A 15,462-nucleotide genomic window follows, 5' to 3' on the forward strand; every position below is an offset into this window, starting at 1 on the left:
GTGGCCTTCAGCAGGACAGCATGTGGGTAGTCTTAGCCCACTTGGCGATGACTGAAAACTGTCATCTTATAGCGGCGGGCGAGACTCGAAGCCATGTCCTACAGTTTGCTTCGCCCACACGCTAACCATTCTGCCAGCTCCTCCATTAAAGGAAGCTGTTGGAAAGCGTGACACGATGGTCTTGATCTTGGTCTTGTACGGTCTGCAGCCAAGAAGGTAAACATTGCCTGGGGCAGGTGAGGCAATACCGTTATTTTTTTCCTCCGGTTTTTATTGACACACTGATCTAGAATCTCCTAATAGCCAAGCTCTTACTGATAGACTTAGGGACACCTTTTTATGAGATGACAGGGCGAACATTGTATTATAACGAGAAATAAAGCTTACCGAACACGAACACCGCATCATAAGGAGAAATAAAGCTTACTGAGGACTGTCTATAAAGGTTAATGACCAGATTACAGCCCGCCACACCTGTATATTCTTCTTGATCTTGATAATAATGCGCAGGGCACCTTACAGGCACATAACACATATACTCACCTGGCCGGCCTTGTATCAACAGGTTAGCAGATGGAAAAGGACAAGACAGGATAGTAAAGCCCAGATAGTAAACACCCCAAGACATATTATAAGCATTTCACAGTTTCTTAGTTTACTTAATCTTGTTTAGGACCTTGCTGGAGTGTTGGCAGGCTTCATTTTTGTCTACTTATGTTAATTCAGGTTTGGTCATGTTATATAATTCTTATCTACCACTTACCATTTACCGTTGATGAGGTTTCAGGCCCCGCTCCGTTGCCAGTGCAGTGCTCCGCTGGGCCGTCAACAATATGATGATGTTAGCCTCAAAAAATAATCCTCAATGCACTTGTTCATAACGTCATAGTGAATGAGTGAGTCTTGATTGCTTTCATAACTATTACCGGTGTCATTTCAATGAACTTGGCATCATCATCTCTCAGCCATATCATTTGTTCCTCCAGGCTGTGATATCAGGAGAAAAATCAAGACTCCCTGGCCATGGCAAGGGAAACCTGCACGATGCTTCGTACAGTCAGCAGCCGCTGGCAGAGTAAGAAGAACTTTGCCCTGCCGAGTGTGTGCCGTCAGTACCACGTCGGGGGGCCCTCACTGACGGCAGACATCCTTCATGGCCACTGGGCCTCCAGCCACCAGTACCAGCAGCTGGACCTGGAAGGCAAGGGGTTGATGTGGCAGCAGCAACAGCCTTTATTAGTCCACTGAAGAATATTGGGCATTTCCCAGTGTTCTCTACCTCTCTGTTTGATAGGAGGGTATTTTATTTTGCTCCAGTAAAAGTTATTAATTTCTTGTTTTGAAGAAGTCACTTTTTATCTTTATTATTTCCTATTTTCAAAAGATAGTTTTCTAGCCAGTGGAATTTGGATGAGCAGACACATAGAGATTACTGAAGATGTCATTTTGCTCATGTTTCTTTGCCCAACAGAGAACTTTGCCTCATCCAAGCTGCCCCTCAATGAGCTGCCACCCAAGGAGGCCAAAGTGGTGGTGTGTGGCGGCGGCATGGTGGGCACCTCCGTCCTCTACCACCTGGCCATGCTGGGCTGGGGCAAGGACGTTGTCATGCTGGAGCAGGGAAGGTGAACAACATTGATTTTTTACTGCTGTTCATTAGATTATTTACCTGCTATCTTTTCCAATTATTTACTATATTTTTTATTTACATTATTGCTTTCCTTTACAAAGCAGAATTACAGGTTCAGATAAAAGACATGACATTATGAGGACACTAATTTTGTATCTTCAGGATTAGTACCACATATTGTTATACATATACATGGCCTTAAGGTGTTCAACATTTACATGAGACCAACTTTTATGTGAGTATGTATAGTGTGTTGCCACAGAAGAAAACAAAAGGACACACTGATCTTATGTCTACAGGATTGGCGGTGCTTCCTCATGGAGGAGCTCAGGGTTCCTTGGGGGCGTGAAGCTCATGCAGCCAGAGATGAAAATTTTATGGAAAAGCAAAACCCTCGCCCAGGAGTTATCTGATGCTGGCCATGACACAGGCTGGAAGCAGTGCGGGGGCCTCCACCTGGCGCGCACCCGGGACAGAATCACACACTTCCGCAAGATGAAGGCGATTGCAGAGTAAGTCGCTTTGATTTCCCTGACACTTATACACCAGATGATACATACCTCTAGATATAATGGCTTGGTGCTCCCCCAGTTAGTTCATAAAAGAGAGGGCTTAGGCAGAGTATACACTGTAATAGGATAATGCCTGCAAAATTACCCAGGTTGATCATAGACAATTTCCACACCTGTCATAATAGTTCCTTGATTGACAAAGCATTGATATAATACTAATTCATTTTCCAGAGCCAGTGGAACGGAGTGCTACATTCTCACCCCAGAAGAAACTGCTAAGAAGTGTGACATTCTCAACACGTCGGACTTGGTGGGGTCATTCTGGGTGCCCAACGATGGTGTGTGTGACCCTTACAAACTCACATTCACTCTCCTCAAGCTGGCACTAGAACAAGGTAAGCAACAGAGTAGCCAGTAGTTTAAATGATCCTATCTTGCTAAGGATAACATAACCAGCACCAAAAAATCTCAGTCACACATCAGCTGTCAAAGTTTGAGAACCACTGACATACATAAGCGAATCTGTGACCCTTCTAAGCTCACCTTCACACTCCTCAACCTGGCGTTAGAGCAAGGTAAATAGCGAAGTACCCAGCAGCAGTCTGTCTGATGCTATCTTGCCAACGATTACCTACATGACCAGCACCAAAGAGGGGAGTATCAAGACACCTCTCCACCTGAAATTGACCTCTCTTCTGGCCTTTCCTTTTGTTTTCTTTTGTCAGAGCAGCATATTGAGGGCTTTTTTTTTTTTTTTCTGTTTATGTTTTTTACCCTTGAGATGCCTGAGCCACCGTTACCAGATTATCATACTCAGCATATTGTATTTTCCCGTTTCTGACCCTTAACTCTTGCCAAAAAACATCAGAAATTAACGATTTTAACGATAACTATAAATGAATCTCGTTACTGGGGCCCAGGGGATAGTTTTGGGGGTTGGAAATCAGTAAATATAAGAGACTGGGTAGGACAGTCTGGTAACACTGGGCCTGCCTCCCTTCCTGTAAAAAATAATAATAATAATGAATCTTAGTAGCTCATCAGCTTTCAGAGTCTTAAGAACTACTGACCTACATGACGTAATCTCCTCTAAGGGTCGCAAGTGGTGGAGGAGTGCCACCTCTCCCGGATACTGGTCCAGAATGAGCGCGTGGTTGCCGTGGAGACCAGCAAGGGGATGATAGAGTGCGACTATATAGTGAACACCGGTGGGCTGTGGGCCAGAAACGTGGGCTGGATGTCCGAGCCCCAGGTGAAGGTTCCCGTCCATCCCGCCGAGCACTACTTCCTCTACACACAGAAGCTGGACGGCATTGATCCCCTGATGCCGGGTAGGAATCTCTTATCTTTATAGTTCATCATCATCATCAGTAATTACTGGTTCACTGTAGAATACCAGGTAGAAATTGTGTTTGATGGTTTAGGGGATTTTGTTTGGTCCAGTAATAGCATGAAAGGCATCAAATGAGAGCAAAGAGAATCATTTACACTCACTATAAAGTAAATGTTCAGTAGATTTATGTGTTATGATAAATCTTACTTTCATTAAATGGAGATTCAAGAAATAGTGTTCATTGTACTTTGAGGGTGTACTTTAATATCATGGTCAAGACTAATGCTCTTTACCCATAGAAGATAATTCAGAACTAAGACCATTAAGTTTTCATTCCCTTTATCTCCAGCCATAAGAGATCCAGACGGTAACATATACATGAGGGAGTTCAACGGAGGCTTCCTGTGTGGAGGGTTTGAGAAGTGGGCCAAGCCGTCCTTTGAGAAAGAGTTACCAGGTGAGGGTCAGCAGAATTGTGTAAGAAAGAACAGTAGTTGGATACTCAGTGTGTGGATTATGATAGTGCTCAGTTCAGAGGGATTGTATTACTATTATTCTTAATGCCAAAGGAGACATACCAAGGGATAAAGAAAAGATCCTGCTAAAAAAAAAGGAGGAATAAAAAAAATATATAATTTAGGATCAGAGGTGTCTTGATATTAAGTAAAATTCCACATACATTACTTTCCTTGTCAAAGTTTGAGGGGAATACCAAACCGTTGTATTGTAAAGCTCATTATATCCAAAAATACTAATATGCATAAGGTACTTTATCAAATATAAGCAAAAGATCTATATACAGCTCATACGGTTTGATATATCCAGTAGAAGTTTGTTAAATAGAATGTTTGCTGTAGTTATGCATATTTTTCTTTTTAATATCATTGTCAAATTTGTGTGACAGGTGCACATCAGGACCGGGAGTTGCTGGAGGACTGGGACCACTTCTTCGTGATGCTGCGTGAGATGCTGTTCCGCGTCCCCGTCATGAAGAACGCCGTGCTGGGCCGCCTCTACAACACCTCCTGCGCCTTCTCCGCCGACCACCGCTGGATTCTGGGGATGGTGCCTGAGGTGAGTCTTAGGGCCATACTCTCAAACATTTCAGCACCCAAGCTCACATATTTAACCCGTCCACTGCAATTGGCACAGATTTGGTTTTCACTGGTAGCGTGGTAACATATACTCCCAGGTCTTTCTCTGCCTCTGTGGTGTATAGTGGAGTGTTTCCCATGTGGTATTGGTGTGCTGGATATCCCCTCCCAAGGTGCATGACTTTACATTTTTCTTCATAGAATTGTAGCAGCCACTTTTTGTTCCATTTCTGTAGCTTGGTGATGTCTTCGTGTAGGAAATCCGTGGCCAAGGGGTCATAAGTCCGTTTCATCATGATCATGAGAAATATTTTACAAGTGGAAGGTTATAACTATTATCGTGTGTTCCAGCTGACTAACTACTTTGTGGCGGCCGGTCTGCGTAGTGGCGGCAGCACTGCGGCGGGCGGCATCGGCTCCATGATTGCCGAGTGGATCGTCAGTGGCACCCCAAACATGGACGCGTACGACCTCGACATCTTGCGTTTTCTTCCGATGCACAACAACGGAAAGTTCTTGATGGACCGCGTACAAGAGATTCCAGGTAAGTCATCTCATCTATTCAACCTGATATCCATGTCTTATTATTATTATACAGAGCCAATAAAGGGCATCAAGGGAACTAAAAAATTATAAATCCAAACAGTGTCCCGCCATTGAACAAGCACGGATACAAAAAGGGACTGTGACGGTAAAGTAAGGAGAAAAATAAAAAAAATAAAAGGGGGTAGAAAGATATCAGTGAGTATTGCAGTGGATTTAGAAAGGCTGAGAGAAGTAAGTATAGAAAGGAGGGCACTGAAAATAGAATTAAAGGGAAAAGGAAATGTTTACTGAGAGGCTGCAGTGGAAAAATAAACAGCCATAGAAATAATGAACACTTCTCTAGTTCAGGCATAAAAAAAACCTATATTCATCTTTCACATTTATTCAATTTCCATCCTCTCTCTCTTCCAGGAATCCATTACAGCATCGCGTACCCCTTCCCGGACTTCACAACCGGGCGCTGCCTACGCATGTCACCCATATTCCCTAGACTGAAGGCTGCCGGCGCTGTGTTTAACCAGGTCATGGGCTACGAGCGCCCCAGCTACTTCGTTCCAAAGTCCAGCGCAGATGTAGAAGGTAGAGCCACTATGTGTAGGCTAACTGTCTTAATGTAGCGACCTTATATCATTGTTATGTATTGTATGACAGTGAGACTTCAATAGATAAATTTATGAATGAGGTAGACAGATGGTAAATAATTGATTCTTGGGAGCCACCATGTGTAGGCCAGCTGTCTTAATGTAGCCACCTTTTCTATCATTCTTGTATTTTTCTAGATTATACCTATAACATCAACAGGGAGCAAAACTTTAATAGATAGATGTGTGAATGGGGAGAGCAGATGGTAAATAATATATACGCAGGGTCACCATGAGTAGGCCAGCTGTCTTAACCTGTCCGCTGCGATGGGCACGGATTTGGCTTTCACTGGTAGCCTGGCAACACATACTCCCAGGTCTTTCTCTGCCTCTGTGGTGGATAGTGGAGTGTTTCCCATGTGGTACTGGTATGCTGGATATCCCCTCCCAAGGTGCATGACTTTACAGTTTTCTTCATTGAATTGGAGGAGCCACTTTTTGTTATATATCTGTAGCTTGGTGGTGTCTTCTTGTAGGAAATCTGCAGTCAAGGGGTTAATGTAGCTGCTTTATATCATTCTTATGTGTTGAATTTTTTTCCAGAGTATGAAACATCAGCCGACAGTGAGATTTCATTCCCATTCGAAATCGCAAAGACCCAAACATGGACCAAGCCACAGTGGTTCAACTATGCCGCCAACGAGTACGCGGCCTGCAGGGAGGGCGTGGCCATTCTTGACTACTCCTCCTTTGCCAAGTTTGATGTCTGGGTAAAAGCTTTGTATAATATCTCTTATTGTTTGCTCATTCTGTAAACCCTCTATTTAATGAACTATATAATTGGGGCTATGAAAAGAGATTATGTAGGTATTTGTTCTCATCATAAGCTCTAGTTTTGCTACATCTTGTCATTTGAACTGCTGTCATTTCTTCATGGCTTTCGTCAAGTGTTCCTTCTTTGTCCTTCCTCAACCCTCCCTCCAAAATCACAAGCATTAGCTCAGAACTTACTAGCATGAACGGGGCCACAGAACACAGATCAGTAGTTGTTTAAATGTTTGTTTCTTTTATCATCAGATCATTGCCGAAAGAAACTAGGAGCTCGGCCAATGGCTGAGAAAAAGTAAAATTAAAATGCTTGGAACATGTTGTTCTCATAATCTAGATAGATGAGGAGGCTAGAAACAGAATGGTCAGAATAGTTCCAGAAGGGAAAATAAGGATGTAAGGATGGTAACCCCTCTGCTGCAATTGGCACGGGTTTCGCCTTCGCTGGTAGCCTGGTAACATATAGTCCCAGGTCTTTCTCTCCCTCTGTGGTGGATAGTCAAGTGTTTCCCATGTGGTATTGGTATGCTGGATATCCCCTCCCAAGGTGCATGACTTTAAATTTTTCTTCATTGAATTGTAGCAGCCACTTCTTGTTCCATTCCTGTAGCTTGGTGATGTCTTCTTGTAGGAAATCCGCAGTCAAGGGGTTAAAAGAAGAAAAAGCGGTCAGTGTTTGTCATTTGATTTGCCTTTGTTTTCCCCAGTCCAAAGGGAACGAGGTTGTGCAGGCCTTGCAGTACCTGTGCAGCAACGACGTGGACATTCCCGTCGGCAACATCATTCACACTGGGATGCAGAACCCTTACGGCGGCTACGAGAATGACTGCTCCCTGGCTCGCACGGCACCCAACCAGTAAGTGTATGCGTTCTTTGGAATCCTGGGCTATATTTTCTATCTACCGTTCAATCTATCTAAGGAAAGAAAGAAGAAAAGGGAGTAAGTGTGAAGGAGAATGATGGAAAGTACAAAGAAGCATTATTTTATTGGGAAAAGAAAAGGATAAGCAGAGGAGATGGGAGTAAGTAAGGAGGAAAAGTAAAGAAGGATGAGTTTATAAGTTTGTTGTATAGAAATTCTCATTAGTAGGGAAGCATATATGAATTTTCTGAGTCAAGACCTATAGTGTTTGTTTTGGTCATGTTAGGTTAAGTTTAGGGTGTCTTCAAACACATGACAGCCAGCACCTTATGGTATAAATCAACAAAGAATGACCTCACTTTGTTGTATAGAAAGTCTCATTAGTAAGGCAGCCTATGTGGATTTTCTGAGTCAAGACCTATAGTGTTTGTTTTGGTTATGTTAGGTTAAGTTTAGGGTATCTTCAAACACATGATAGCCAGCTGCTTATGGTCTAAATCAACAAAGAATTACCTCACTTTGTAGTATAAAAAATCTCATTAGTAAGGAAGCATATATGAATTTTATGAGTCAACACCTATAGTGTTTCTTTTGATTTTGATAGGTTATGTTAGGTTAGGTTTAGGGTATCTTCAAACACATGATAGCCAGCACCTCATGGTATAAATCAACAAAGAACGACATCACTTTGTTGTATAGAAAGCCTCATTAGTAAGGAAGCATATATGAATTTACCGAGCCAAGACCTATAGTGTTGGTTTGGTTTTGATAGGTTATGTTAGGTTAAGTTTAGGGTATCTTTAAACACATGATAGCCAGCACCTTATGGCATAAATCAACAATGAATGACCTCACTTTCTTGTATAGAAAGTCTCATTAGTAAGGAAGCCAATATGAATTTTCTGAGTCAAGACCTACAGTGTTTGTTTTGGTTTTGATAGGTTATGTTAGGTTAAGTTTAGGGTATCTTTAAACACATGATAGCCAGCACCTTATGGCATAAATCAACAATGAATGACCTCACTTTCTTGTATAGAAAGTCTCATTAGTAAGGAAGCCGACATGAATTTTCTGAGTCAAGACCTACAGTGTTTGTTTTGGTTTTGATAGGTTATGTTAGGTTAAGTTTAGGGTATCTTCAAACACATGATAACCAGCACCTCATGGTATAAATCAACAAAGAATGACCTCACTTTCTTGTATAGAAAGTCTCATTAGTAAGGAAGCCGATATGAATTTTCTGAGTCAAGACCTATAGTGGGCCTGCGTCCAGTATTTCCGTAAGGTTCGTAAGGTAAGGTTTGTTTTGGTTTTGATAGGTTATGTTAGGTTAAGTTTAGGGTATCTTCAAACATATGATAGCCAGCAGCTTATGGTCTAAATCAACAAAGAATGACCTCACTTTGTTGTATAGAAAATCTCATTAGTAAGGAAGCATATATGAATTTTCTGAGTCAACACCTATAGTGTTTGTTTTGATTTTGATAGGTTATGTTAGGTTAAGTTAAGGGTATCTTCAAACACATGATCACTTTGTTGTATAGAAAGCCTCATTAGTAAGGAAGCATATATGAATTTTCCAAGCCAAGACCTATAGTGTTGGTTTGGTTTTGATAGGTTATGTTAGGTTAAGTTTATGGTATCTTTAAACACATGATAGCCAGCACTTTATGGCATAAATCAACAATGAATGTCCTCACTTTCTTGTATAGAAAGTCTCATTAGTAAGGAAGCCGATATGAATTTTCTGAGTCAAGACCTACAGTGTTTGTTTTGGTTTTGATAGGTTATATTAGGTTAAGTTTAGGGTATTTTCAAACACATGATAGCCAGCAGCTTATGGTCTAAATCAACAAAGAATGACCTCACTTTGCTGGAAAGAAAATCTCATTAGTAAGGAAGCATATATGAATTTTCTGAGTCAACACCTATAGTGTTTGTTTTGATTTTGATAGGTTATGTTAGGTTAAGTTTAGGGTATCTTTAAACACATGATAGCCAGCACCTTATGGCATAAATCAACAATGAATGACCTCACTTTCTTGTATAGAAAATCTCATTAGTAAGGAAGTCGATATGAATTTTCTGAGTCAAGACCTATAGTGTTTGTTTTGGTTTTGATAGGTTATGTTAGGTTAAGTTTAGGGTATCTTCAAACATATGATAGCCAGCACCTCATGGTGTAAATCAACAATGAATGACCTCACTTTGTTGTATAGAAAGTCTCATTAGTAAGGAAACCTATATGAATTTTCTGAGTCAAGACCTATAGTGTTTGTTTTGGTCATGTTAGGTTAAGTTTAGGGTATCTTCAAACACATGACAGCCAGCACCTTATGGTATAAAACAACAAAGAATGACCTCACTTTGTTGTATAGAAAGTCTCATTAGTAAGGCAGCCTATATGGATTTTTTGAGTCAAGACCTATAGTGTTTGTTTTGGTTATGTTAGGTTAAGTTTAGGGTATCTTCAAATACATGATAGCCAGCACCTTATGGTATAAATCAACAAAGTATGTCCTCACTTTGTTGTATAGAAAGTCTCATTAGTATGGCAGCCTATATGGATTTTCTGAGTCAAGACCTATAGTGTTTGTTTTGGTTGTGTTAGGTTAAGTTTAGGGTATCTTCAAACACATGATAGCCAGCAGCTTATGGTCTAAATCATGGCTACTCAACTGGCGGCCCGCGGTCCGAATCTGGACCTTCTGAGTGTTGTGGTTGGACCCCAGGCTCCAAGGAGTAGAAAAAATATAAGTAAATAACATGAAGGTACTGGCAATGGATACTTGCAAGTGTATTTCCTCAACTGACTGTAGGCCCCACAATCAGTCGAAGAAATGCACTTGGAAGAATCCATCGCCAGGACCTTCATGTTGTTTAATTATATTTTTTTACTCGTGGAGCCAGTCAATATTTATCCGGACCTCTGCATACATTTGAATTTTTCTAACCGGACCTTTGCTTATAATAGTTGAGTAGCCCTGGTCTAAATCAACAAAGAATGACCTCACTTTGTTGTATAGAAAATCTCATTAGTAAGGAAGCTTATACGAATTTTCTGAGTCAAGACCTATAGTGTTTGTTTTGGTTTTGATAGGTTATGTTAGGTTAAGTTTAGGGTATCTTTAAACACATGATAGCCAGCACCTTATGGCATAAATCAACAATGAATGACCTCACTTTGTTGTATAGAAAGTCACATTAGTAAGGAAGCTTATATGAATTTTCTTAGTCAAGACCTACAGTGTTTGTTTTGGTTTTGATAGGTTATGTTAGGTTAAGTTTAGGGTATCTTCAAACACATGATAGCCAGCACCTCATGGTATAAATCAACAAAGAATGACCTCACTTTTTTGTATTGAAAGTCTCATTAGTAAGGAAGCCTATATGAATTTTCTGAGTCAAGACCTATAGTGTTTATTTTGGTTATGTTAGGTTAAGTTTAGGGTATCCTCAAACACACAAATATGCGTGTTATGCACCTATACAGGTGCCCTGCGCATTATTTGTCCAGATTCAGATCCAGATTAGAGCCAGCACCTTATGGTATAAATCAACAAAGAATGACCTCATTTTGCTACATAGAAAGTCTCATTAGAAAGACCTATATTGTTTGTTTTTGTTTTGATAGGTTATATTAGGTTAGATTTAGTAGTATCTTCCAACACATGATAGCCAGCACCTTGTGGTATAAATCAACAAAGAATGATCTCAGATTGTTGTATTGAAAGTTTCATTAGTAAGGAAGCATATATGAATTTTCTGCGTAATTGGAGTTAGTTTGCAGACCTATCAACATGGTATGATTCTAATGTTTCAGCTACATAATGACAGAAGCAAGGAAAGGATAGACAGAGAAGGCAGAAGTATGTAAGGAGAAAACTAAGACAGAATGAGTGTATGGGCAAAAGTAAAGTGCAACACAATGGAAGTAAGTATGAAAATCTTTAAAGGCCGTCCAACATATCAAATTCATAACCGCCCAAACCAAATGCGCACTACAAAAATTCCTTCTGTAATGTTCGGTGTTGATAAAGGAGGCCTGAAATTTGAAGGAACTGCAGGAGATCTCTTTAGTATTGGGTGTTGACCAGAAACCATTATGGAGAATATAGTTTTGTGTGGATGCTAACAATGGCACTAATCTCCTTTGTAGCCTTTGAATATATATGTTGTTATAATAGAAAGCACCCGAGAAAATGTGCTTAAGTATGAAGACCTTTAAGAATGGCGTTATTCTAATGTTCCAGCTACATGATGATCGCGCCGAGCATCCAGCAGACCCGCTGCGTCACCTGGCTCAAGAGGAACCTTCCGGCGGATGGTTCGGTGGTCATGAGTGACGTCACTTCCATGTACACGGCCATATGTCTGATGGGTGGGTGTTCCGTCTTCTTCTTTTTTTATCTATTTTCTTCTTATTATTATTATTTATTTATTTATTTATTTATTTATTTATTTTTTTACATCAATGAAGCAATGAGGGGAGGAGTTACACCATATACTCTTTTATCTTGACAGGCCCACTGGCCCGGAATGTTCTGTCCGAGTTAACAGATGAAGACCTCTCCACCAAGACCTTCCCATTCTTCTCCTTCAAGGAGATCGATGTTTGTCTGGCCAATGGGATCCGTGCCATGAACATCACCCACACCGGGGAGCTGGGATGGGTGCTGTACATCCCGAATGAGGTATGTACAGACACCCTTCCTCCTTTCTGTCTGTATTCCCTTCTTCCTAAAACTTAAACTCATTCACAAAGATTAGGACAGGCTTTCTTCTTTCTGTATTTCCTCCCTCCTACAACTTAAACTCTTTCAAGAACATTAGGACATTTCTCTAACCAAATTTGACTAATATTTTGCACTCCTTCTGTTTCTGTTTTTATGAAGCACCATATGGATTATTATTTCTTTTTGTCTTTTTTCCTCTCTCTATTCCTGTTAAAAAATTGTGTATGCACAGACTGGCAGCAGCTGAGAATGATAGAGTCGGAAGAATTTAATACGAATGTCATCAGAGCTATATATTGGTAGATACATATAAAGAGAATCAAGTGAAATGCATTAATCTTTGTGTACTCCATCCTGCTCCTACCAAGATTCTTGTTCCTTAATCCATGATGGTCACTTCCCACCTTTCCATGTTAAAGCCACTCTTACTAATAGCCACTTATTCTGCAGTTTGCGCTACACGTGTATGAAAACCTGGTGTCCGTGGGCAAGAAGTACAACATGCTGCACGCCGGATACTATGCAATGCGCTCCCTCAGGATAGAGAAGTTTTATGCCTTCTGGGGCCAAGACCTGGATTCCACCACAACCCCCTTGGAGTGTGGCCGAAGCTTCAGAGTCAAACTTAATGTGGGTGTTCTAGTTTTTGAGCTGTGCCAAGATGAACAGTAAACATGAATCAGTTTTTTTTTTTTTTTTTTTTGTTTTTACAATATTCTGTTCATGTGTGCAAGAAAGATAAGGTTTCTTGAATGAGTTGGTCTGGTTCATGGCAGCAAAAATCCATATTAATTTAGGGTTTAGAGGTTGTTAAAAAGTTTTCTAATATACCTGATTTGCTTTGGTCTTTTATTTGCTTCAGTAACTTGTACTTATTGATACGTCCGAATATAATGAACATTCTGATACAACAATATGATCTTCCACCAATCAGTTCATTTAATAGATGGTTTACCCTCCTGATAAACTTCCCTGTATGTATTTGCAGAAAGACATTGATTTCATCGGTCGGGAAGCTCTGGAGCAGCAGAAGAAGAAAGGTGTGAAGAGACTGTACGTGCAGCTTCAGTTGGAGGACCACAACCCAGAGGTGGACCCTTGGGCCTGGGGTGGGGAGCCCATCTACAGGGACGGTGTCTTCGTGGGCGTCACCACCACCACCGGCTACGGCTTCACACTCAACAACCTGGTGAGACGTGGGTCATATAAGAGGCACCTGTAGGAAAGTTACCCTCATAGGAAGAAAGGTTGAAACAGAGGCAATCATATTAGACAAGAGGAGGTTGTCTGGTAAGGGCTCTGTAGTTGAGGAGACCAGTCCATAGTTCACAGCTTCTGAATGGTGTGAGTATTTGCAAAAGCTCACATTACTTGCATCTTCCTCACTCTATACTTGTAACCTATGATCTGCACTATTTCATTTTTGCTCAAGTAACTATTTCTCCTCGAGTTTGGAGTGTGAGTTTCCTTTTGAATGATGTGAGTGTTTAGAAATGCTTACAATTTTAATCTGGTTCATTCTATACCTGTAACCTATGATTTGCACTATTTTGTTCTTGCTCAAGTAACTATTTCTCCTTGAATTTAATCCATTTTGGTCTTCAGCTTGTGCTATTTGAGACTCACAGGCTTTGCAGGCAACAAGCTTATAAATAATATTTACCTTCATGCTTCCCCTCAGCTAATGGTGATGATGTATGCTTCCAGATTTGCCTCGGCTTTGTGAGGAACTACGATGAAAACGGCAACATGGACTACGTAACCCCAGAGTACATAATGGCTGGTCACTACGAGGTGGATATTGCCGGCGTGCGTTACCTAGCCACCGCCACACTGCGCTCGCCCTCCCTGCCCACCAAGTTCCCAGAGCCCCAGGCCAACCGCTACCTGGCAACGCAGACTTAACTCTCGTGATAATTTAGCGCACAAGTTAAGTGTTCCCGGAGCTGAGGTAAGGAATCTCTAACATTATTCTATGTAGTTTTGTTGAAGAAGGTTTATATGGTGCTGTCAGATTAGAAAGCTAGAATCTGTATTGTTTTGAGAAATGTAACAGCTGGGTAGCTGTAGTATACTGCCTTGAAATAAGTTTTCTTTATGTAGCTCGAGTGATGTGAAATCCTTGTAGAAGGTATTTGCTAGTCATTATGATAGTATTATATAGAGGAAGTAATAGTCATGTGGCCTGCAGCCTTATGTTCAAGACTGACATAATTAGGCACCACATTGATGTGATAATAGACAGGGACAGGCCCAGTAAGATATCATGAGAATTGAAGATCCTGCAAACCATGTCCACCATCATTAAGGACAAAGCAAGTTGCAAGGAACTGGCTGCTACCATTGTGACCCTTGAGTTAAGAAGATAGCCTTGCTCATTCTTGATTATCTCATGGGAATAATTTCTTCAATATCCGACTGTTCGATAACTGACCTGTTGTCTGGGTACAGGTATAGGTCGGTTGTGGAAAATTCCTGTATATATATTAATATGTAGTTTATTAGATGGTTTTCCAGTGTCCATAGATTGTGTAAATATTGTTTATAGCTCTGTGTATATAATAGATAAGGATAAACAGAAACTATAAACGAGGTCCTTAGTAATTATGTAGACAGTGACTGAACTATTCAATAAGTCTTTGTTTTAATTAATGATGCTTAGTGTAGAAAGAGATTTATGCCTCCTATTCAAGTTCCTGCTCCTTCATTGTCAACACTGCTAAGCCACAGGTGTTAATTATCTACAAGTCTGTCTTTGATATTGTAGAATGTTTTATAAATGCATAGCTGAGGCAACATCTCCTTGAAGCTCACATGATAGAGACTAACATAGAAAGATTGGAATTTAAGGGGACACAATGCTTCCCTTCAACTGAGGATTGTCTGTATCTGTTTATTTACTCTTTTTTTTCCTGGCTGTAGATACTTAAGTTAGGTGTGAATAAGTCCACACAACTCATGGTGCATTATTAACTTGATAAGGAGTGAACATTTTAACCTTCACTGTGTTCATATCAAATTTACATTTATATGACTACCAGCAGTTTAGTAATACAATAGTTATGACTTTCTTACTGTGCATAAAATAAATTACTGCCTTTAATATATCTTAATTTCTTTACCATTTATGTAAGACAATATGGACTGTGGTGATTAAAGGATTATAGGGATATTTTGAGAAGTCCATTCAGCAGTCATCACTAAGTAAGTTATCTTTTAGTGAAGTTTATCATCATCTTTGGCATCACTTCTTGTCTTCATCTCTCATAGAAACAGAGAGAGTTATTGAATAGGGTTTCCATGCACTATATTGACTGCAATGGGAAGTCCTGTAAAAGTA

At 40.5% G+C, this 15,462-nt stretch overlaps 1 protein-coding gene across 2 annotated transcripts; it reads left to right on the plus strand.

The window, feature by feature from the left end:
• The first annotated feature begins 168 nt into the window (after positions 1 to 168).
• LOC126998744 (pyruvate dehydrogenase phosphatase regulatory subunit, mitochondrial-like) lies at positions 169 to 15,241 on the plus strand. 2 transcript variants are annotated; one of them, XM_050860735.1, is made up of 17 exons: positions 169 to 236; positions 987 to 1,201; positions 1,472 to 1,625; positions 1,930 to 2,142; positions 2,374 to 2,537; positions 3,237 to 3,473; positions 3,825 to 3,932; positions 4,380 to 4,549; positions 4,921 to 5,113; positions 5,527 to 5,694; positions 6,300 to 6,466; positions 7,232 to 7,380; positions 11,640 to 11,767; positions 11,911 to 12,080; positions 12,573 to 12,752; positions 13,111 to 13,311; positions 13,830 to 15,241. In XM_050860735.1, exons 2-17 carry the CDS (start codon positions 1,024 to 1,026, stop codon positions 14,025 to 14,027), a joined length of 2,778 nt encoding a protein of 925 aa, XP_050716692.1. In that variant the 5' UTR covers positions 169 to 236; positions 987 to 1,023; the 3' UTR covers positions 14,028 to 15,241. The 2 variants fall into 2 exon arrangements, with proteins under 2 accessions (XP_050716692.1, XP_050716693.1); XM_050860736.1 differs by having other exon boundaries at positions 192 to 216.
• Positions 15,242 to 15,462: the final 221 nt, after the last annotated feature.

This window comes from Eriocheir sinensis, chromosome 15 (genome assembly GCF_024679095.1).
Source record: "Eriocheir sinensis breed Jianghai 21 chromosome 15, ASM2467909v1, whole genome shotgun sequence".
In the NCBI taxonomy this organism is placed as follows: domain Eukaryota; kingdom Metazoa; phylum Arthropoda; class Malacostraca; order Decapoda; family Varunidae; genus Eriocheir; species Eriocheir sinensis.